A 21,787-nucleotide genomic window follows, 5' to 3' on the forward strand; every position below is an offset into this window, starting at 1 on the left:
TTTGCTTATTGAAGGAAAAGCATGCCTGCTTTGTAGACTTACTGACAAAATGTGAGATCAAGGAACTGGTTTGATTAATCATTTGAAAAGCTGGTATAGCTGGATTTGAGAGCAAGTAGGCTGATTAAAAGTTATGATAATGACTCAAAATACTACTGCCTGTGATGTGGTGAAGCAAACCATTTCCCTTAGTTGCAAATAATGGCCTTTAAATCAAGAAAAGAGTATTTGGCAGCTGAATCCTGTGCGTATTTACTCAAACGGAAGTACCCTAAAGTATTTACTCCTAAGTATTTATTCATTTTTAAGCCATCTTCAACAAAAGTCTCTAGGGTAACTTACAACATGTGTATGTAAAATAATAGAGCATAACAAGATAAAAGACAGTAATAAAACAAAGCAAAGCCAACATCTAATCAAAAAAGCATTGCCCTGCTACAGGAAAAGTATTAGTGTCATTGGAGTTCCAGGCAAGACTTCCTGGGAATTCCACAAATAAAGTGTCCCAACCAAAGTCCAGCTTTCCTGAGTGCAGTTTCCACCTGCTGAGGTCTCACCTCAGCTGGCAGGGGCAGAGGTGCCTTTAGTGCATGGGCAGGTATGGTAACAGCTGTTCCTTCAGGCATCTCAATCTGGAGCTGTGTAGGGCTTTGAAGTTAGGCAGCAGCCTCTGGAATCAGTATGTATATAACCAAAATTTATCTTCTAAGTGTTAGTAAGCTTGCTGCCATATTCCTTACTTTACATTCGCTGATTAGTCTGCTCTCAGATTCATGTTGCACACAGGCAGAAATGATGTGGGCCCAATACAGTTATTCCTGTAAGTTATCTTTTTGTCCCCCAACAATACTGCCTTTGTGTTTCCCCAGTCTGGCCTTCAATTGACCAAAATTGGCCCTTGTGAAGTCCCAAATTCTAGTGCTCGACCTGCTGCATGTCCTTATTCCCCTGATCTCAAAGCAAAGGATGGAGTGATCACTTGCATCCAGAGCTCCCCTCACCTGCACCTCATCTACCAGACCTTACCTGTTGGTCAAAACCAAGTCAAGGATGTCCCCCCCCCCCCCACAACATCGCTTCCTGGACCCCCTGCAGAAAAACTCTCCCTCTATAGCATCTAGGAAGCGACATGACCTGGCTGTCACCACCAAGTAAGTCTCCCAACTCATCTGTGGAAGAGTGAAATCTTCCATAATTACCATGTCATTTCCCTGAGATATCCTTCGAATCTGGTCTGTCAGGGCATCGTCCAGGGTATCAAGCTGACTTGGAGGGTGATAACAGACCCCCACTATCAGGTCCCTTCCCCTGTCAAAATCCTTTAGTTTTACCCAGACCGCCTCTACCAGATCCCCATCTGCACCACTTTCTATCTCATTGCATACTATCCCTTTCCTGACATATGACACTACACCCCTCCCCCTTTCCCTTCCTGTACCTTCTAAAAGGGTCAAACCCCTCTATGTTTACATTCCAGTCTTGCTTTTCATCCCACCAAGTTTCTGTGATCCCCACCAGGTCATACCCTTCTATACCAAGAACAGCCTCAAGCTCTTCCTGCTTGTTACCCATGCTCCTAGCATTGGTGTACATGCACCTCAGTTCCTTCCCACAGATCCCTTTCTTTCAGTCCCCTAGCCTCCTCCTTCCTCCCATCTTCCTAATACCCCACCCTTCACAGGAGTCCTGCCAGCCCCTGCAGTACCTCTAACACTCTAGTCCCAAAGCCCTGGTCTTCTCCTCTCACTTGTCCCATCAGGACAAGTTTCTGGGAGGCCTGACACACACACCCCTCACCTCAGTTTAAAGTCTGAAGACAAAGCTTGCTAGAGCATTTCCAAAGGACCTTTCCCCCATCATTGTGAGGTGCACCCCTCCTTCGCCAGAAGTCCATTGACAAGAAACTGGGTGCCATGGTCAAGGAACCCAAAGTGTTCCTTCTGACACCACACGCTGAGCCAGTCATTCACTTCTGCAACCCTCTTTCCCTGGCTGGTCCAAATCCCTGGACAGGCAAGATAGAGAAAAAGGCCACTTGGGCATTTAGGTTCCTGAGTTTCTTGCCCAGAGCTTCAAAGTCCCTAGTTTGTCACAGGCCAGCTGGCAACAGACCTCCATCACCTCAAGGTCAGGGCAATCACCCACCACCATCTCCTCCCAGTGGCAGTAGATGGCTGTGCCTTGGCCCTCGCCTCTTTTGCAATGGCCCCTGGCCACATCTGGCCCCTATCTGGGGATCCTGAACAGGTCAGTCCCCCAAGTCCTCATCAGCCCCAGCCTCCCCAAGTGGAGAAAACCTGTGTCCAAGCTAGAAAACTGGTTTCCCAGCACCTGGTTTAAGTAAGATTTAAGTCACTGGTTTAAGCTTGCTTACAGTTCTTAAATAGCTTTTGATAAGCTACTCTCTTTCACCCTCACCCTAATCCCTGCAATTTAGGACCCAGATTTCAGGGCTGCTGTAAGGATTACAGCAAAATCATGTATGTAATGTGTTTTGAATGCCCTTTCATGAGAGTGGCTCATTCATAAACTCTGGGTAACTCATGACAAATTCTAGGAGATCCCTCTCTGTGCCTGATCCCCAACATGACCCCAAAATCCTTCCAAATTGTTTTGTGAGAATGGGCTCTTGTATAACATTCACTGTACGGATAGAACAAAGCAGAGTCCCTTTGTAACGTAGCCATGAAATAAAAATGGATTATGAATCCACATATATTTTGTAGTTGTCTGGTATGAGTGACAATCAGAATCATAGCAGAGTCTAACATGCAAAATGTACTTATGTCCATGTTTGCACAGGGTGGCAATGGAGAAAGAGGACCACCAGGTGTCCCTGGCAACAGAGGGCCAAGAGGAGACAAGGTAAAACAAAACGGCTCCATGCACAACCATTGGCCTGATTTGCACAGTATGTCCACCCACCCTGGCTAATCACAGGGAGTCGCTATGTTGTGTGAACTGTTACGATGGAACTGGCAGCCATACAAGCACACAAAGTCAAAAATCTGCTACTGTATTGAATAGGCACAATAGGATGAAAGTTTAAGTTTTATCTAAATTTAAGTTTCCTGTTTACATCTCATGTTTTCACAAGCAGCAATGCAATGATACTTTGGGGGCCAGATGTGAGCAGTTGTGCTATGAAGCTAATGTCAGAACAGTGCCTTAAATTGATAATCATTTAAAAGAAAGGAAAGAGAGCAGTTCCCCAAGTGTCATGGCACTTTCACAAGAGATATTACTAAGTCAGTCTGCATTTCAGCCTCTTTCACAAGATCTGCAGGGTGTTCAGTATAAACATGCAGTAGTAGCTCCTTTGAAGCACATCAGATCCTTATTCTAATAAACTGGCTTTTGAAAGAAGTTGTTCTTTTCTAATTGTCAGGCTTTTTTCAAGCTTTTTAAAGCTGTAGCATTGTACTATGTGCTTAACTGAACGATTAATAACCTCTTGCAAATGTTCAATGTTGAGATTTAGCCACTCTTTTCAGAGAGACTGACAGCCTAGCGACCTAGATGTGCATTCTCATTAAATGCTTAGTGTGTTGTTGTAGTTTCCTATCAATGAATTTGGGCTTTGACTCACCTTAATCAATGCTATTTGCAAGCAGAGACTTGCATGATTGAAAACAGAGCATCAGCTTCCTCCCAAAGCTGTGTCCTGTCCTGACCCAGCTTTGCTGCATGGGAGAGTCACAGAGTTACTCCAACTGAAATGTGTGCTGCTCTTCCTACCAGCCCCTCAGCTTCACTGCAAGGGGGCTTTCCAGCTGGCAACAAAGGCAAGGCTCTGATGGAGGAGCATGTCACCCTGTGCCGCCACCGTCAGGTTGGCCTGCGCCCTTTTTCTCCTTCCCCCATTTGGGAAGTGGTGGAGCAAGCAAAGACAGTGTGTGGCTCAGGCTCCCAACTTGTATTCCTTAGGCCCGCAGGGGCAGCCCAGTGAGTAGGAAGCCCCACAGGCTAGAGGTCTCTCAGCCTTTTCACAGTGTTGTGCAGAAAAGATAATCTGACTAAGTAAAACTAGGCTCAGCCCTACCCAGCTATATTAATTTCTCCAAATAAAGAAGAAGCGTGTTGTGAGGCTGGCGCTCCTTCCCAACAAAAACAACGAACCAGGCTGTCATTACTAAAATCTTTATTCTACACAAAACTGTCAATTACAACTACGAGAGACAGTGATAATGATGATGCTAATGATGATGGCAAAGTTGTCCTCTCTTTCTGAATAAGATCAGCTCACGGAATGCTTTTGACTCGCCTGGGCCGCCCCTTGATGGGCAGCCCCGACAAACTTCTTTCCCCTGTCGCTCTGACTCTCTTGTCTCCAATTGCCCCAGTCTGCGCGTGCGTCTGCGAGAGCACGCATTTTCCAACCCCCTGCTGGGCCTAGCCAACTCCCACGTTCTCCAGACTGTTATCATTAGGCGCCTCGACCGTTTCCTTGGCAACTGCCCGACTGCCCTCTGACTGCAGTTCGCTATCAGTTCCTCCCTGAATCCTACTCCCATCTGCGCCCTCTTCTCTTTGAAGAGCTTCTTCAGGGAGTGGGGGGGGGGGGTTGTACCACTGGCACCAGATATACATCTTCCTGCAGCAAAGCCTGGTTCCCACGGGAAGTCTCTTTCTCTGCGTGCGCCAAAGACTCATCTGAGTCAGCACACACGACAAAGCGGTCCTCTGAAGGCACCTGGAAGAGTCTGACCCTGACCCACCCGGGAGGCAACTGTTACATTTTGGAGAGCTGCCTCCCTCTTGGGAACTGGGCTGACAAGCAGTACGGCTTCCTGGTCTCTCCAGCAGCACTCTGAGTTTATGCAAACCCATCCTGTCTTGTATGGCTTGTAAGCTATTTAAGTAGCACAAACCAATGCAGCAACATCACCCAGAGCCCTGTTGGTAAATGCTTATTGTTAGTGAGTTCTCAGGTATGGCATTATGCTAGGCCCACCACCATGTGGAATGAAGAACTCTGGACTGTGTAACAACTCCACAGGTACTTGCACAACAGCAACAGCAGAAGAAAATTCTACACAAGAGAAATTTGGATTAAAAAAAGATTAAGTTTTGGCATGGATATAGTGAGGGGCTAGTCTTGACTGAGAAGGATAGCTACTGCTGCTGAAAACTTTACACAACTCTTCAGCAAGGGGCAAAGCATCTATGTGGCCATGGGTAAATCATCTGTGTGGATCCATCTGTGCCCCACACTTTCCACATGTTGACTCATATGTAGGTAGACTTGGCACATCCAAATGGGTCTCCTAAGCTTACAGGGCAAGAAGGTTCATTCGTGCATAACAGAGCACACATGGAATGCCTGCAAGGGTTTGCCCATGGCTACTAACATATCTGTTTTGGCCCATGGTCATGTTACAGACAGCTGAACTTAGTTGTCAGTAATCAGGTTTAGGACAAAGTTCTCAGACCATCTGGAAATAGTTTTCTTGGTTAGTTCAGTATTCATGTAGGCTGGAGCAGGATGTAAACAGAAGAAATAGCTTTTCTTTTGAAACTCCTGATTGATGCTTTAGAAAGCTCCTGTGTTATTTGACTTGGCCTTATATCTGTTGATTACAAAGAAAATCCAGATATACAGAGGACATATTATTCCTTCCTGAAATGTTAACATCTCCCCTGGCAGAGTCCATTCTGAGAAGGCCCAGTATGGCATAGTGATTAGAGTGTCAGACTGGGACTTAGGAGATCTGGGTTCTAGTCCCAGTCATGAAGCTCATTGGGCCAGTCATGGACTCAGTCTAACTTACTTTGCAAGGCTGTTTTTGTTAGGATAACATGGAGAGATGCACAACCTTGTAAGCCACCTTGGATTCCTTGTAAAAGAGAGAAAGGAGAGGTTAAAATGTAATAAATAATAACACATCAAAGTTGTTTTCTCTTCCTTTCCCTTATTTTTAGGGTGAACCAGGGCCACAGGGTGACCAGGGCCGAGAAGGACCTTATGGACCACCTGGAGAACCTGTAAGACATGGTTACCCTCTTTTATGTCCCAACTTTCTTGTATGGGCAGAGGTAGAATGTAAACTCGGATACCAGGCCACGTACCCATTCTGGGCTACGGTGACTACAGCTCATCAACTCGTCTCCCTACTCAGGGCTAGTTTACATGTTAAATGTTACCTTTGCTGTGTTTTGCCGGAGCTACCCATATAATAGCTTTCCGAGCCACTATTTAAGTGTGTAGAACAAGTAAGGCCTTCTTTCAGTTTCCCCTTGAAATGCGGGGAATGAGGAGAGGGCTTTCTGTGGCAGCACCTTTGCTGTTGTGGAATGCCCTCCCCAGAGAGATTTGCCCCGCACTAAGTTGTGCTCTTTCCAGCAGTAGGCTTTTCTTGTCTTCAGATTAGTTTTTACATCTGTGTTGTGTTTTCAGATCTTTCTCTGTTGCTGGTTTTTACTCCATTGACACTACAGAAATACTGTCCTAGTCAGTGTATCTTGAGGAGAGGAGGTCCTGCCTGCCCTCTCCCCACTTACTGAGCAAGATGCAAGGAGGGATATGGAAAGAATGGCAGCTCAGCCTCTGAGCATTGCCAAGAGGTCCTTTTGGGAAGCTGGGAACTGAGGCCTTTGCTTGCTGACCAGATATTTAGCAGGTTAAAACCATTTTAACCACATTTCTTTCTTCCAGGGTGCAGCTGGGCCACCTGGACCTAAGGGATATAGAGGAGATGAGGGACCTAATGGACCAGAGGTTAGTCTGCATTAATTGTAGTAGGCAGTAAGGGACTATCCATTACATCCATGGATTAAAAGTCAGACACTTCACATACAAAGCAATCTTAAAAGATACCTACAGTAAAAATGTTCAGTTATAGTAATGAGGATCATGTGTCTTCAGCTATTAACTTCTATATATAAGGATATTTGGAGCTGTATTAGAAATTAGCTCCCATATGCAACATCAATCAACACTGGCTAAAGTCATGATATGCAGGAATGTTCTAGCTCAGTCTGTTTTCTGAGGGTGGGGATCACAAACTTGTTAATCAATATAACAAAGATAGTTTTCCCTGGACTAATTTCAGAGCCTGATTTACATTCTTCTGTGCATCAGGCTTGTTTCTAAACAAGGAAGTAAAAGGGGCAAGGAATATACATGGAAATTAATGTAAAAGCAAGGAAGAGTCTTCTGCCACCATGAAGATCAACAGATTTATTGCTAGTCTTAGACTTTTTGTTGATTTTGGTTCAACAGCTAGCTTGGCTACCCCTCTGAAAATGAACTGCAACTGTCTGTCTTATTTATCTGAATTAATGCCTTTTGACAATAGCCATTGCTAAGGATGGAAGAACCAAGGATGCTCAAACTTGCCAAAATTCTCCAGAAATGCTCTATAGTGCTTGGTTCAGCTCACTCCCTTTCATCTGCAACTTGGTTTTTGGTTCATTCAAATAGGAAAGCTGCACTTTTTGAACAGGAAAATGTGCATCTATTTAAGTAGACATTTTTGAAATTTTGCAGCTCCCAATGCAAGTTTGGCATTTACTAACTTTTGGGGGAACATGTTTCTGAACAGAATAACAATGCTGATTATTACCTACGTACAGTATATAACTTGGGACCGTGTTACTGCTATACCTGACCTTCTCCAGTGTGAGTCTGCCCACTTCTTAAAATCTTCAGGAAAGGCCTGGTATGGGAGATCTTCACCTTCAGAAGTGCACTTGGTGGTGTCATAAAAGGGCTCATTCTCAACGGCTGCTTCCTGGCCATGGAGCTCCCTGTCAGGAGACTAAGTTCACTCCCTCTCGACTATCATTGCACCAGGAAGCAGCAAGGGCTTCACTCCAGCAGACTTTCTGTGTGTTTTGGATTGGAGGCAGTTCCTACTCTGCTATTGTTGTGTTTTTATTGCATTTTATTAGTGATTGCAAGCCACACTAAGTGCTAGTTTTAGTAGTGAGGTAATGTACAAGTTAAATAGTCATGCTTTTCTGTTCACATTTGGGGTTGTAAACGGGCATTTTCAGATGATTTGCAAACTGACATAAATTCTTATATATCCCTAACCACAGGTATTTTGCTTTTTATTGCATAGGGCCCAAAAGGATTACCTGGACCACCTGGATTACCTGGTGACCCTGGCTTGATAGGTGAAAGGGTAAGTAACATAATTTGAGGCAATATCAATTTGAGTTCAATTTGTGTGTCAACTATACCTGTTCATGGGGGAGACAGAGTCATGGTTTGGTTTCAAGCAAATTCAGGCTGTAACCTTTGAAAACCACCCAAAACTTCTAGGTAGTGCAGGACACAGCAGCAAAACTATTGGAACCAAGAGCAGCAAAACATAGAATGTGATTCCTTTATTCTATTAGTTGCACTAGCTATGGGTCTGCTTCCAGGCATAATTCAAGATGCTTTAAAGTTATACATGGATTCAAACCAAGAAATCCAGAGAACATCTTCTCTTGTATTACGCGACTGTCATTTGGAAACACCTTTGGGAGCAATCTGCCCCATCTAAGCAATGAGTATTCATCCTCTGAAACACTCTGTTTTGAGAAATATGTATCGCCTCCTCTCCTGCTTCCCAAATATATTTTTGTTTAGTCAGACCTTGACCTGCATGTTGGTTGATCTTGCTAGCTGTCTTTTGCATTCTGTTTATATTTTATCTGATATTTTACTTGTTAGGTTTTTTCTCATTCTTTTTTGATGCTTGTCCATTTTTCATATCTCTGCTGTTTTAGCTAGTTAAATCTTGAAAGATATAAATATTCTTAATAGACTCAACTGCTCCTATTTCCTAGGGAGAAGATGGCCCGCCAGGAAATGGCACTGCTGGTTTTCCTGGCTTCCCAGTGAGTGTCATTCAACTTTCCAAAGTTCCAAATGCTTAAACACTTGCACATGCACGCACATACACACACATCAGCAGCATTTCCAGATACAGAAACACAGAACATAGAAACAAAGCAAGTCAGAAGGGGTCTCCTGGGCCATCTAGTCTGACCCCTGGCTCCAGCCAGCTCCACTCATAAGATACCTACCATGGGCATGTCCAGTCTATCCTTGAACACACTCATTTTGGGACTCAACCACCTCCCATGGAAGCCCATTCCATACCCTTGGGGTCCTAACTGTCAGGACGTACTTCCTGGCATCCAAATTGAACCTTGGTTCCCTGAGCTTGGCTCCACTGGAATACTCCCTGCCCTCCTCTGCAGGGGAAAACAGCTGGGTGCCACCTCCATGTGTCAGCCCCTCACGTACCTATATGTCAACAACCGATCCCCTCAGAGTTTCCTCTCCTCCAGGCTGAAATGACCCAGTTCTCTCAGTCTCTCTTCATACAGCTTCCCCTGCAATATGGCCACTATCCTTGTGGCCTTATGCTGCACCAATTCCAACTTAGATCCCTTTCACAGGTGCTGCTCTCCAGCCACTTGTCCCCTAACCTGTACTTATGACACCCAAGTGCAAGACAGTTATCCGCATTGAATGCCATCTCCACCCATGTCCTGCTCCTCAGTTGTGGCCACCTGCCAACCTCCCTTCCCTATCTAGGGTTACTGTCCCTATTATGAGCCTTTCCGTCATCTTCCCAGAATGGATGTAAGGCTAACTGGCCTGTAACTCCCCATGTCCCCTCTGCTACCCTCTTTGAAGATTGGGACTACTGATACCATCCTCCAGTCCTCTGGAACCATGTCCATTCTCCCCGAGGTCTCGAAAATGGAGGCCAACCCCTGCCTACTCCCGAACTTATGTTGCTCTGATTTAACTCCCTGTCTCTTTTCTCTTCCCAAGGGATATCCTGGTGACAGAGGTGCTCCTGGGATCAATGTAAGTCTCAGTCTCTTGGTCTCTTGGTTACAGTTGGTACCCAGGTACCCCAAGTCTCTTTTCCTCCTCAACTAGTTTGCTGAATGCAATTTACTCTAAAGCAGCATGTTGGTCAACTTCTCCAAACTGAGGCTTAGGGAAGAAATTTGAGAGCTCAGAAAGCTCACCTTAAAGGCATGAGAGGCTTTTCCCAAAATTCTTCTCAGATTAAAAGAAATTACCTGGAACAGAATTTAGTTCTCCCTGTTCCCACCAGTTTTAGCTACCGCTGCCAACAGCACATTCCCAATACATGCCCCAATTCCCTTTCTGGCAAGTAACATCTATTACTTTCAGGAGGACTAAAGTTATTATTCACATGGTTCCCTTGGAAACAACATGTCACTAATCCAAGGCACTAATCCAAAGCATATGTGTGAGAGTGACAAAAAGCAAGCAAAAAACAAAACCTCTCCACAGGCACATCAGTGCTACATCTGCCACCAAGGAAAGGGATATTTTCGTGGGGAGCAGCGGCTACAGTGGGGATTGACAGAGCTATTGACAGATTCTCGGCTGAGCTTTCAAATTGGCTTGACAAGATAATGTGAATTTCTCGTACCCACAGAAACCTTGTATTATTCCCAAATTTGTCAAGTATAAAATTATGAGAGCTCCTTTCCTTGTCTGCAGGTTGTAAATAGTGCAATAATCATAATATATAACCAGCTATATTATCCACCCAGAGCAGCACCCAGTATTTTCAGTGCATTGGGAGAGTATTACTTTGGACACACCTTGGAAAAAGACTGAGTCTCAGCAACAAAATTAATTTGGATGACCTCTGATGATCTTTCCCTACATGCAGCTAAGCACTCTGACGAGGCCAGCATGCTAACTTATGGACAGTAGAGCTACCCATTATTGACTACAAAGATCTGTTCCTTCCATGCAGTTGTGTACTTGTACTAAATTCTGTTGTCTCTTCAGGGTTCCAAAGGCTATCCTGGTCCAAAAGGTGATGAAGGAGAGATTGGAGACCCTGGGAGGGAAGTAAGTAAAGTGTGGGGTTGATTATATTTCTCAGACATTGAATGTTGTCATATATCAAACTTAATTCCCATGTTTTATTCCCACTGTACATCTTCATGTGAAATACAATCAGCTTTCTCTAACAATATTAAAAACTGAACCTCACACACATTGTAGTATAAAAATAAGCTGAATGGATGGGGAAGTAGGATCATTCTTTCAATAAAATCGGGAAAAATAGTGGCTTTGGAAGTACAAGTATATCTGGCGTGTGAGACTGCCTCGGTTGCGGTGGTTGAGAAAAACTGGGAGAGAAGATTTAAGGGTCAGTCTACGGCAGTGGTTTTCAACTGCCGGGCCATGGACCACCACTGATCCGCTGGAGATTTCTGGCCAGTCTGTGAAGGAGCCGCCGCTGGGGAGCACCCTCCATCTCCTGCGGTGCCGGGGCATGCGGACTTCGTTCCTCCCCTCCGTTGGCTTTGCTCTTCAACCATGCCCATCCCTGTGCTCGAAACATGGAGTCGGCAGCAGCTCCAGAGCTTGGCAAGGGATGGGGAGCACCGGACAAGACAAGTGCCACTGCCTCCACTGGGCCCCCTGTCCAGCTCCTCCCATCAGATCTACAAAGTGGGCAGGGCGTCTTCCCCCCCCAAAACGAGCAGGAGGTTCTTGGCGTTGTCCCAGCCTGACTTAGGAGGTTCCAATGCAGCAATGGGGCACCGCCGAGGGGGCAAAGATGGCTAGTGGCAGCCTATGACCACTGCCCCCATTCAGCCATGACTGCGACCATCAGCAGCTCGCTGATCCGGCAGAAGTGCCAGGCCCATGAGTCCAGCAGTGACCGCAGGTCTCTTGCAAGCGCCACTCCAGCCCCAACAAGGATGGCCGCTCCCTCTGTGAGAGGCCCATGCTGGGCGTCTTCAGCAAGGTGTACTTCTGCAGCGGCAGGATGAGGCACATCCAGCAGAGACAGGGTCAATGGCCCGCCACGCAGCAGCGCTCCAGAACACGCTGGGGGCTCCGAAGGCCTTGAACCACCCACCACTGCTAGGACACAATGGCCTTTCAAGGGGCTCTGAGCATGTACAGAGCGGTTGCCATGGTACTTCATGTCAGGTGGCTGGACCCATTCCAGGCTTCTGGTTGGGCTCCTTGTGCCCCTTAGTGGCCACGGCCAAACAGCAGATGGGGCTGGGAAGAGGCAGCAAACCTGGTATTTCCTACTGCTGTCCCCCTCAACTGGAAGCTGGGTAGCGTGCCTCTGAGCTTGGAGGCTTGCTTTGTGCTCTGCAGTACCTGTGGACCATTCCTTGCTGCTTTTCCATGAGTATTTACCTCACAAATACCTTTTGCAGGGGGAATAATAGGAGCTTGCAGAAGTGCAGACCAAGGTACATCTCTCTGGTCGAGATGCAGTGAACAGGGTTTGATCAATGGCCTCTGGGCTAAACGGTGCCTGAACTGGGTGGGAACCAGTTGCTTGGCATCTGTAGAGATTCTCCTGCCAGCATGAGGGCTTCATGGAGCTAGTAATTGTGAGAGGCTGTGCCTTTTAAATACAATAATAAAGAAGAGTCCCTGAGTATGTGCAGAGTGCCACTGAGGAACTGCATCCAGCACCCCAGGCCTGGTTGTAGGTTTTCTTTGCAGAGGCCGTCTTTTGGGGAAGCTTGTTTTCAGGGACAGGAGAGGACCAAGCCGTGTGAGGAATTCCTGGAGGATCAGCTTCTTCACGGCTGCTAGTCCTGCTGCCCACAGGCTGCCTTCAGTGTTGTAAGCAGGACACCTCTTTGCACCAGTTACTGGAGAACAGGGGCAGGAGGGTGCTGCTGCTGTTGTTATTGCCTTAGGTTTATGCCCTGCCTCCTCCTCCTTCAACCTGAGAGTTGTCCTGCTCGAGAGTTTCCCATAGGCAGCTGGCTGGCCTGTTGTGGAAAGCATGCTGGGTGAGATGGAGTTGGGTCTGATCCAGCCACAGGGTCCTTCAGGTGTGCTGACACGAAGAGCATCCCTTGGAGGATCCCAGCTCTTCTTAGTACAGGGGACCAGGGCTGCCCATGGATGTGGTAAAGTCAGTGCTTTTTTTGGAAAAAAAAGAAAAAGGTGCTGGAACTCACATCTTGGTGTCATACTTTTACACAATGATCGCCGCCAGCAGTAAGCACTCAGCGCGCGACCACATGACCGATCCCAAGCTGAGCAGCATCCGAAGCCGACCGGCACCCTCACAATCAGCGCCGACAATCAGCGCCAACACACAAGCAGCCCGCAGGCACTATGTTAATGATTTCTGCCACCAATCTGCTGTGCCCAACAGGGTGATTCACAATCACTTGGGAAAACCCATCAAAAAATGGTGCCGGAACGCCATTCTGGTGTGTTCTATGACAAAAAAAAAAACCTGGGTAAAGTGCTGCAGCAGACCTCTGATCAAGCTTTGCGGTCCATGGCCACTTCTTACAGGTCAATGGTGGCCAGGTTGGGAGGGATGATATATGAGGAGAGATTGAGGGAACTTGGTCTTTTCAGCCTGGAGAAGAAGAGACTCCAAGGGGATCTTTTAGCAACTTATAAGGAGATAACAACCTATCCACACTTAATCATCATGAAAAAGAAAAATTGATCGAGTTATCTTCTGATGTCAGTCTAGTGTCCATGCAGTTATTGTCACAATCTTAAATCTCACTGGAAAAAAGAATATGTCTCTAAGTTACAGAGCTATTAAATCGTTAATTGTATTTTCTACCACATATTTGTGTGAAAATAGTTTTTCAGCCCTGTCACTGATAAAAACCAAACAGAGAAACAAAATCAATCAATCAATCAATCAATCAAAATGTGTGTCAATGCAGTGCTTCCTTTCTCGGAAACAACACTGCAGCCAGGATTATCAAGCATGCTTGAAAAGAAGTAACAGCAGATTTCACACTAGCCTTATTTGAATTAAATATTGTTCACTAAAAATTTCAGTTGTATTTGATTACATTTAATTTCAATATTTTATTCTTTTATTAGCCTAATTATTGCTCAGTTTCTAGTTATTTTAAAGAATTTTCTCTTTTTTTGAATTATATTTAAAAATGAATGCACAAAATACTGTATCTGTATAATTCTTTTTATTTCTGCCTCAGTGGTCCAAATTACTTTTCCTATTTTTGCTGGTCCTCAGCTGTAAAATGGCTGAAAACCAATGCTTCATGGGTCCATTGTTGTCAATGCAAAGTAACCTAGATTTACCATGTCTGTGAAGAGTCCCACCAATGATCATAGTAAACTGTGTTTGAGATTTTCAAAGTGATCACATGGAAAAGACAGCACATGCTTTGGTTGAAATCACTGAACAAGGAAATAGCTAGAATGGGGAATGAAAAAATACCTATGTATGACAAATAAGACATTATTAATTTTTGGTAAGTTTTCTGGAAATGAAAGTGGCTTACTTCTACCTTATTTGAGGTTGGAGTATACATTCCTGCTGAATATCATTATTATTATTTGCTAAGAATATCTATTAAGCATAGAATCACAGAATAGTAGAGTTGGAAAGTGCCATGAAGGCCATCGAGTCCAATCCCCTGCTGTATTCCTCTATTTGTTTTTTAAGATAATCCATATTCAGTTTCCCTATTTTGTGTATATACCATGTAATGTAAATCCCCAAATATTTTATTGTATCCCTCCTTTCCCTTCAAATAAGTCTTTCAGTTTGTCCTTATCTTCTTTACTATAATTAATTAACATAATTTCAGAATTAACTTTTAGTCCAGTTATTTCCTCAAATTCTTGTAAATGCAGCTTAAGTCTATCTATAACTTTTACAGGGTCTTCTAACGTCAATAGGGTATCATCAGCAAATAAATTTACCTTAACTTCCTCTTTAAATCCAATTCCTTTCAATTCCACACCTTCCCTAATTACAATAGCTAATAATTCCATAACCATCACAAATAAAATGGGAGACAAGGAGCGTCCTTGACGTGTTCCCCAGCCTAGAGATATTATATCTGTGATTCCATCATTTACCAGGACTCTTGTGGTGTTATCTTTATATAATTGATTTATACAATGTTTAAACTTAACTCCAAATCCCATATTATCTATCACAATTTCTAATGTATCACATTCCACCAAATCAAATGCCTTAAAAATGTCTAATGCTAAAATCCCAGTTTTTAAACTATTTTTCTTTGCTAGATATATAATATTCAGAACTCTCCTCAAGACATCTGCCATCTATTTTTCAGGAAGCCATTTTGATCTTTATTAATATATTTTCCAATAAAGGTGTACAATCTATTAGATAGGCTTGCAGAAAAAATTGTGTCTTGATTTATCAGGGAGATTGGTCTATAAGAACTCATATTTACTGCATCTTTTCCAGGCTTCAATATTAAAACAGTCAGTGATTCCTTCCATGATGGGGAGGATCTCCTCACCTTCTAAAATTTAATTCATCAAAATTTTCAATTTGGGTATCATTAATTTGCAAAAAAAACTTATAAAAATCAGCGCCTAGCCCATCTACCCCAGGGGTTTTACCAATTTTCAATTTATTTATTACCACTTCAATTTCATCAACAGTAATTTCCCTTTCCATTTCTTCCTTGTCTTGTATATCAATCTTCTTTTCCAAGTTATTTTTCACATATTCTATAACCCTATTTGTATCCACCCCTGTGGCTCTATACAATTTTTTATAAAATTCTTGAAATGCTTTTAATTTCTCCTTCATCTTACTATATCTTATTTCTTCTCCATTCTCTATCACACCACTATTACCCTTCCTTTATCTGTGAGGCTCGTGCTAATAATTTAGAATTTCTGTTACCACACTCAAAAATTGTCTTTTCAAATATATTAAGTTTCTCTGCACATTTCCATATATATACCTTCCAATATTTTTTTGACTTGGATTTATTTTCTAATTTAATCAACTCTAGTCACAATAAATCTTTTTCTAATTCATTTACATTATTTTCTAATTCATTCATCCTCTTAGATTGTTGCATCCTTACCTTGTATCCAGCTTTAATTGCTAGGCCCCTTGATACCACCTTCATAGCGTCCCATATCATACTAAATTTCCCCTCTCCCTGTGCATGTATTTTCCAGATCTCCTGTATGCATCTTATCCATAACCTTTTTATATCTGAAAATATTAGTATCTAATCTCCATCTTTTGGCTTCTGTATAATCTGCTTTGTTATAATAAATAATAATAATCTGCTTTAAAGTCCAATTCCATTTGCATTCCACAAGATCTGAAATCTGAATTACCCCCATTTCTACATTCTTAACTTTAGTTATTACATCATTAGATATAAATAAATAATCTATTCTTGAATAGGCTTTATGAGCTTCTGAATAAAAAGAGTACCTTCTTTCATTCCCCTTTAGCTCTCTCCAGGCATCTTTCAAATCTGTCCTATTTCTCATCTTGTATAGTTTAGTATATCTACTTTGTTCTTCATTTTGTTTCCAAGAGGATTTATCATTCACTTTGTCCATTACCATATTACAATCCCCTCCCAAAATCACAAATCCTTTCCTAGTTTCCTCCAATATCGCTAAAATCTTCTGCATAAATTGTTCTTGGTTAACATTTAGAGCATTGATATTCCCTAACTTACAATCATTTGCCCCTGAACTATAATATATCTTCCTTCTTGATCTTTAACTAACAATTTTAAATTCACATCTCTTAGATATTATAATAGCTACACCTCTGGATTTAGAAGTTCCAAAACATTTTTCATAAACATCAATTCAATTCCCTTTAATTTCATTTAACCCATCCCTTTTCTGATGAGTTTCCTGTAAAAACACCACATCGTTCGTACTCCTATTCAGTACATTCTGTATTTTACGCCTTTTAAAATTTGTCCCTAGGCCTTTCACATTCCATGTTAGTATATTAATCTGTTTAACCATTTAGATTTTCCCAGCTCTGTAGCTTCAATCCCGAGTATTGTGATCCACATTTAACATTACCAATACATACAACATAGAAAACATAAATCAAACAATAAACCTACAACTTCCCCTCAACCCCGATACACAGAAAAACTTTCTTCCCCCTTGAATTACCACCATTCCCCCGCAGCCTTCCTGCCCTTAGGCACAAGAGGGAGGGGAGAAAGAGCGTAAACCTCTCCAAAGGGGAAAAAATAGACCACTCTTCACCTCCCTGTCTTGTATAATTCCCTAGTATTGTGAATTTTATTATAAATTTATATATAGCCCCTTTATTTACAATCTCCTACTCTACTGGGATTAGCCCTTAAATTCTATATATAGTCCCTAAAGACAAACTTCCATATTAAAACTTACTACAGCTTATGCCAATTTGCTATGGGATCTCACTATTTTAAATATTTCTTACTGCCCATTACTATATTACCCGCACCTTCCCATCTACCTTGCCTCATATATTCCATTGCACATAAGGGATCATACTTAGCTTAACCCCTGAATGTGTAACAATGAATATTTTTACTCTTAAGTCCGAAGCTAAAATAGTACAATCTTCTTCTCGTGGTCCATACAAGCTCCACCTAAATCATACCACTGGGGGCCAACCGTCATTTCTAATTAACCGTTTTATATTTGTTTTACCCAAACAACCCAAAGGACCATTTTCAGATCAGTTCATCATTATTTCTTCCCCCTCCTTTTTCTTGGTAATTTAAATTTGGTAATTTAGGGCTCTCCTAAATTAAGGCTCTCCTGTTTTGATCCAGTCCCTGTAGTATTTTCCTCTCCTATTGGTGGTTGCTCCAGTGACCTGGGATCCTCCTTGTCCGATGTCTCCAGCTCTAGATCACCTACTTGTGTCAATATTTTTTCCATCTGGGTGGGGGCGGAGCTAGCTCAGATGGACTCTGGACACAAAATTTCTCTACTCCTCCTGACCATCGGGAAAAATATGATTAAAATCAGTGCTTTTTTTGTAAGGAAAAAGGTGCCAGAACTCATGAAATTATTTACCTTTCACACATAGTCAATCACTGTACACACACCCACACACGTCAGTTGTGTAACAAAACATAATGGTCGCTGCCCGCAGTAAGCACTCAGCGCGCGACTACACAACCAATCACAAGCCAAGCAGCGCCATCACAACCATCGTGGACGAAGTACGCATGCATTGGATTTGACACACAAGCAGCCCGCATGCACCGTTTTAATGATTTTGCCGCCGACCTTCTACGCTCAACAGGACGATTCAAATCCACGTGGACCAAACATCAAATTTTCAAAAGTTACTTTTAAAGCTTGGAAAATCTGTTGAAAAAAGGTGCCAGAACTCCGTTCCGGTGCGTTCTATAACAAAAAAGCAATGATTAAATATACTCAAATTAAGATCAAGAAAGACTGAAAAACACATGAAACATGAGTTAATTCCTTTGTCTCTCTCCTGGGAAGATTTGAATCTCAGATGTCAACTGTGAGACCCGTAAAGGGCTTATTTTTTCTACAATAAACCCTTTCTTTTTGTAATGACTCTTCTTGAAGTAGAACTCCATCTAGTGGATAAGGTGCATTACCACCTCTTTGCATACTTCTGGCTTTCCTCTTCCTGCTTTCTTGATCCGATTAGGGTTTAAAACATGGCTGATAGTCGATGGGATGAAGTTAATAATTCGGACTTGTTAAAAACGAAAACAGCAATAATTTCGACAATACAGTTATTAATGTTACATTGAAGAAGGAGCTCTTGAAGGAGTTGGGAGCAATTAGAACAGACATGAAAGAGTTTCAAAAATTGCTGGGTATTCTGGAAAGCCAGATTAACACAAATTCTACGAGCATCTTTCACCAGGAGACTATGTCCAAGGAACTTCAAAAATGCGTAATTCAATTACAGGATTTCCAAAGAAGAACCAACAATAGAATTTAGAAGGAAAATGAAAAGTGTGCTGGCGTTGTTGAGAGAAAAATCTATTAATTATAGCTGGGGGTATCCTGTTTTTGTGCGAGTTCAACATAATTAGAAGTATTATCGAAAAGATTCTCCGGCAAAGAAATCTAATTTATGTGAAAAGAGAATTTTATGAAAGTAGTAATAAAAATTCCAAAATGCTGGCCAGAGCCACACAAGGCAAAAAATTTAATTGGAGTACTAAAGAATGAAAGATGTAACAAGATGAAAGAGAAACTTTTAATTTTTCAAAGGTTTTTCAAAAAGTTATATATGGGAAATGAAATACATTTGAAAGAAAGTCAGATATATATGGAAAAGAATCTAAATTGTGAAATTAGAGGATAAAGAAATTATGAAAACTCAAATAGAAGAAGAGATATTGGAAGTTATTAATAAATTGAAAATAGGATCTGATGGATTAGGTGTTGAATATTATAAAAAATTATTTTTAATATATATATTTTTAAAAAAATTAAAATTTAATTTTAATTTTATTTTTTATATTTTTTAAAAAATTAAAAATATAATTTTTTAAAAAAATTACTAGCTCCTACGATGAAAATAATGTTTAATAAAATAATGGAAGGGGAAACAATTCCAAGCTCTTGGAAACAATCCATGATAGTATTAACAGCAAAACCCAATAAAGACCTTACAAACCCTGGATCTTCTAGACCGTTACCTCTTATTAATCAAGATGCTAAGATTTTTACAGCAATATTGGTAAATAGATTGAAAAAATTTATAGATAAATATATAAGGAATGATCAATGTGGGTTTATAAGAGGTTGACAAATGTCAGACGTAGTAAGGAGAGTATTAAATATTTTTCTTACAGAGCAACACAACAGGAACCAGAGGCGTGAAAGGAGCCAAAGGGTACAGAGGACCAGAGGGCCCTCCAGTAAGTAATACAGTGAAGTTTCTGCTAACTAACAATGATGAAAGAACAGAACTTCCAGGTGCCACTTGGGTTATACCATGACAGTGTCACAGGCTAGGCCAGGGGTTGGGAGCTTCCTCTCGCATCCCACTCTACACCCAGTATCTGCATTCCTGTTGAGAACTGCATGCCAAAAATGTGCATGGCAAAAGCCAAAAGTCGACATGGGCAAAAGCACCCCACGTCTTTATGCACAAACAGAGACACGATCCCCATTGATTCATTTATTTTTCTTACTCCCAACCAATTAAATTTACTCCTTTGAAAACAATAGGATTTCAGTTGCAAATATTTAGTAATAATTGAGTGAATTTGGACAACTAATACAAATCACAGCAGGCAGTAACCTAATGAGTAGAACTCATGGTACCCTGAGATGAACAAATTAGTTCATAGATTTTTCATTTCATCAGTTGTCTGCAGTTTGTGTTGCAACTGTCTTTAACATAACTCTGGAATTTGTCATGTGCGACTGAGAATTCTCCTGGCACTTTTGCAATGGTTTTGTTTTCCAGGGACCTCCAGGACCCATAGGCCCTCCTGGACCAGATGTGAGTAAAACTGATATTAAGTATTGCCTTATCATTTCCTGTGCCACAAAGCACTTAATTATTTTTATGGAGGGCTGAGAACTGTGGTGGGAAGTATTCAACAAAGCGAAACAGTGTAAGTTCATTACTGTGTCTGTATGTGTGTGTGGTCTCCTGACAAAGGTCAGTTCTAGAGCCAATGACATTTCCTTCTCAGTTTTCATTGGAGCAGTATGACTTCTAGTTAGTTCTTTTCTTTCCAACTGCAGAAAAGTGTCCAAGTGTCCTTTCTGGATCTGTCTTAAAGCCTTGGGTTTTATTTTATTGATAGGGGCTAAAGGGATCACCTTAGTCTTCATAGTACTTGATGAAATACGACATGGGTGAGAGTGCAGGTAGCTTTTATTGTCACCACTGTTTTAACTCTGTTTCAAGCTGATTTTATACTTTGGTCAACTAAGAAGGGACACTCCAAATGTGACAGATCACAAAATAGTCCTTTAAAAAAAGAAACTCATGAAGGGACATTTATTCTCATCCCCTCCCCATTCATGTTACCTTGGTTCCTGTCTGTCCAGTGTTATTGGATTTTTTCAAATTTGTACCACTTGATCATTTGGACAGGATCTTTAGAGAAGGGAAAACCACCAAATATACTCTGGATCTTTGCCCTTCCTGGCTCATAAAAGCAGCCAGAAGGGAATTGGCTGAGTTGACATGCAATGTTGCGAATGCCTGCCTTAATCAAGGCAGGGTCCCCGCCTATCTGAACAAGGCAGCAGTGATACTCACGATTGAAAAGCCCTACCTGAATTCCACTGTGTTGGATATTATTAACCAGTTTCCAATATTCCATTTTTGAGTATGTGGTGTTCTCCCAGTTCCAGGGACTCCTGAATGAAACAAAATATCTAGATCCAGTTCAGTGTGGCTTCAGACATGGTATGGGGCAGAAACAGCCTAGGTTGCCTTGTTCAGTAACTGCTTTGGTAACAAGACGGGGGGGTTGGACCTCTCAACTGCCTTTGACTATGGTCTCCTTCTCAGCCATCTTGCCAAGATAGGCATTGGAGAAACCATCTTGCAGTGGCTCTCTTCCTTTCTGGAAGCGGGGGGTGGTGCTGGGAAGCTCTTGTTCAACTGCCTGGCTGTTGACCAATAGAGTTTCTCAGATTTTGTTCTGTCCGCCATGCTACTTAACATATACATGAAGCCATTGGAAGGAGTTGCCTGGAGTTTGGGGTCTTGGTGCTGATGACGCCCAACTCTCTCCTTACTATCTTATTCCAAGGAAGGTACTTCAGTGCAAAGAAGCTTAATCTGGATAAGACAGAAGTGCTCCTGGTCAGTCAGAAGGTGGATCAAGGAACACAGATTTGGCTTGTACTGGATGGGGTTATTCTCCCCCTGCAGACAGAGGTCTGCAGCTTGGGTGTACTACTGGACTCAATCTTGAGCCTGGACACCCAGGTTTCTGCTGCATCCAGGAGGGCGTTTGCGCAGTTGAAACTCATGCACCAGCTGTGCTCATTCCTGAAGATGTCTGATTTGGTGACAGT

General features: G+C 42.4%; 1 protein-coding gene across 1 annotated transcript in view; it reads left to right on the forward strand.

Annotated features, from left to right (window-relative positions):
* The window catches only part of COL6A1 (collagen type VI alpha 1 chain), a 75,548-nt gene that overhangs the window by 36,674 nt on the left and 17,087 nt on the right, over positions 1–21,787 (forward strand). The window contains exons 19-27 of the mRNA XM_044431909.1: positions 2,803–2,865; positions 5,923–5,985; positions 6,656–6,718; positions 8,067–8,129; positions 8,782–8,832; positions 9,782–9,817; positions 10,787–10,849; positions 19,594–19,659; positions 20,214–20,249. Coding sequence (XP_044287844.1) covers positions 2,803–2,865; positions 5,923–5,985; positions 6,656–6,718; positions 8,067–8,129; positions 8,782–8,832; positions 9,782–9,817; positions 10,787–10,849; positions 19,594–19,659; positions 20,214–20,249 — 504 coding nt within the window. The remainder of the gene's footprint in view (positions 1–2,802; positions 2,866–5,922; positions 5,986–6,655; positions 6,719–8,066; positions 8,130–8,781; positions 8,833–9,781; positions 9,818–10,786; positions 10,850–19,593; positions 19,660–20,213; positions 20,250–21,787) is intronic.

Source organism: Varanus komodoensis, unplaced genomic scaffold, assembly GCF_004798865.1.
Source record: "Varanus komodoensis strain SLA01 unplaced genomic scaffold, ASM479886v1 scaffold23, whole genome shotgun sequence".
In the NCBI taxonomy this organism is placed as follows: domain Eukaryota; kingdom Metazoa; phylum Chordata; class Lepidosauria; order Squamata; family Varanidae; genus Varanus; species Varanus komodoensis.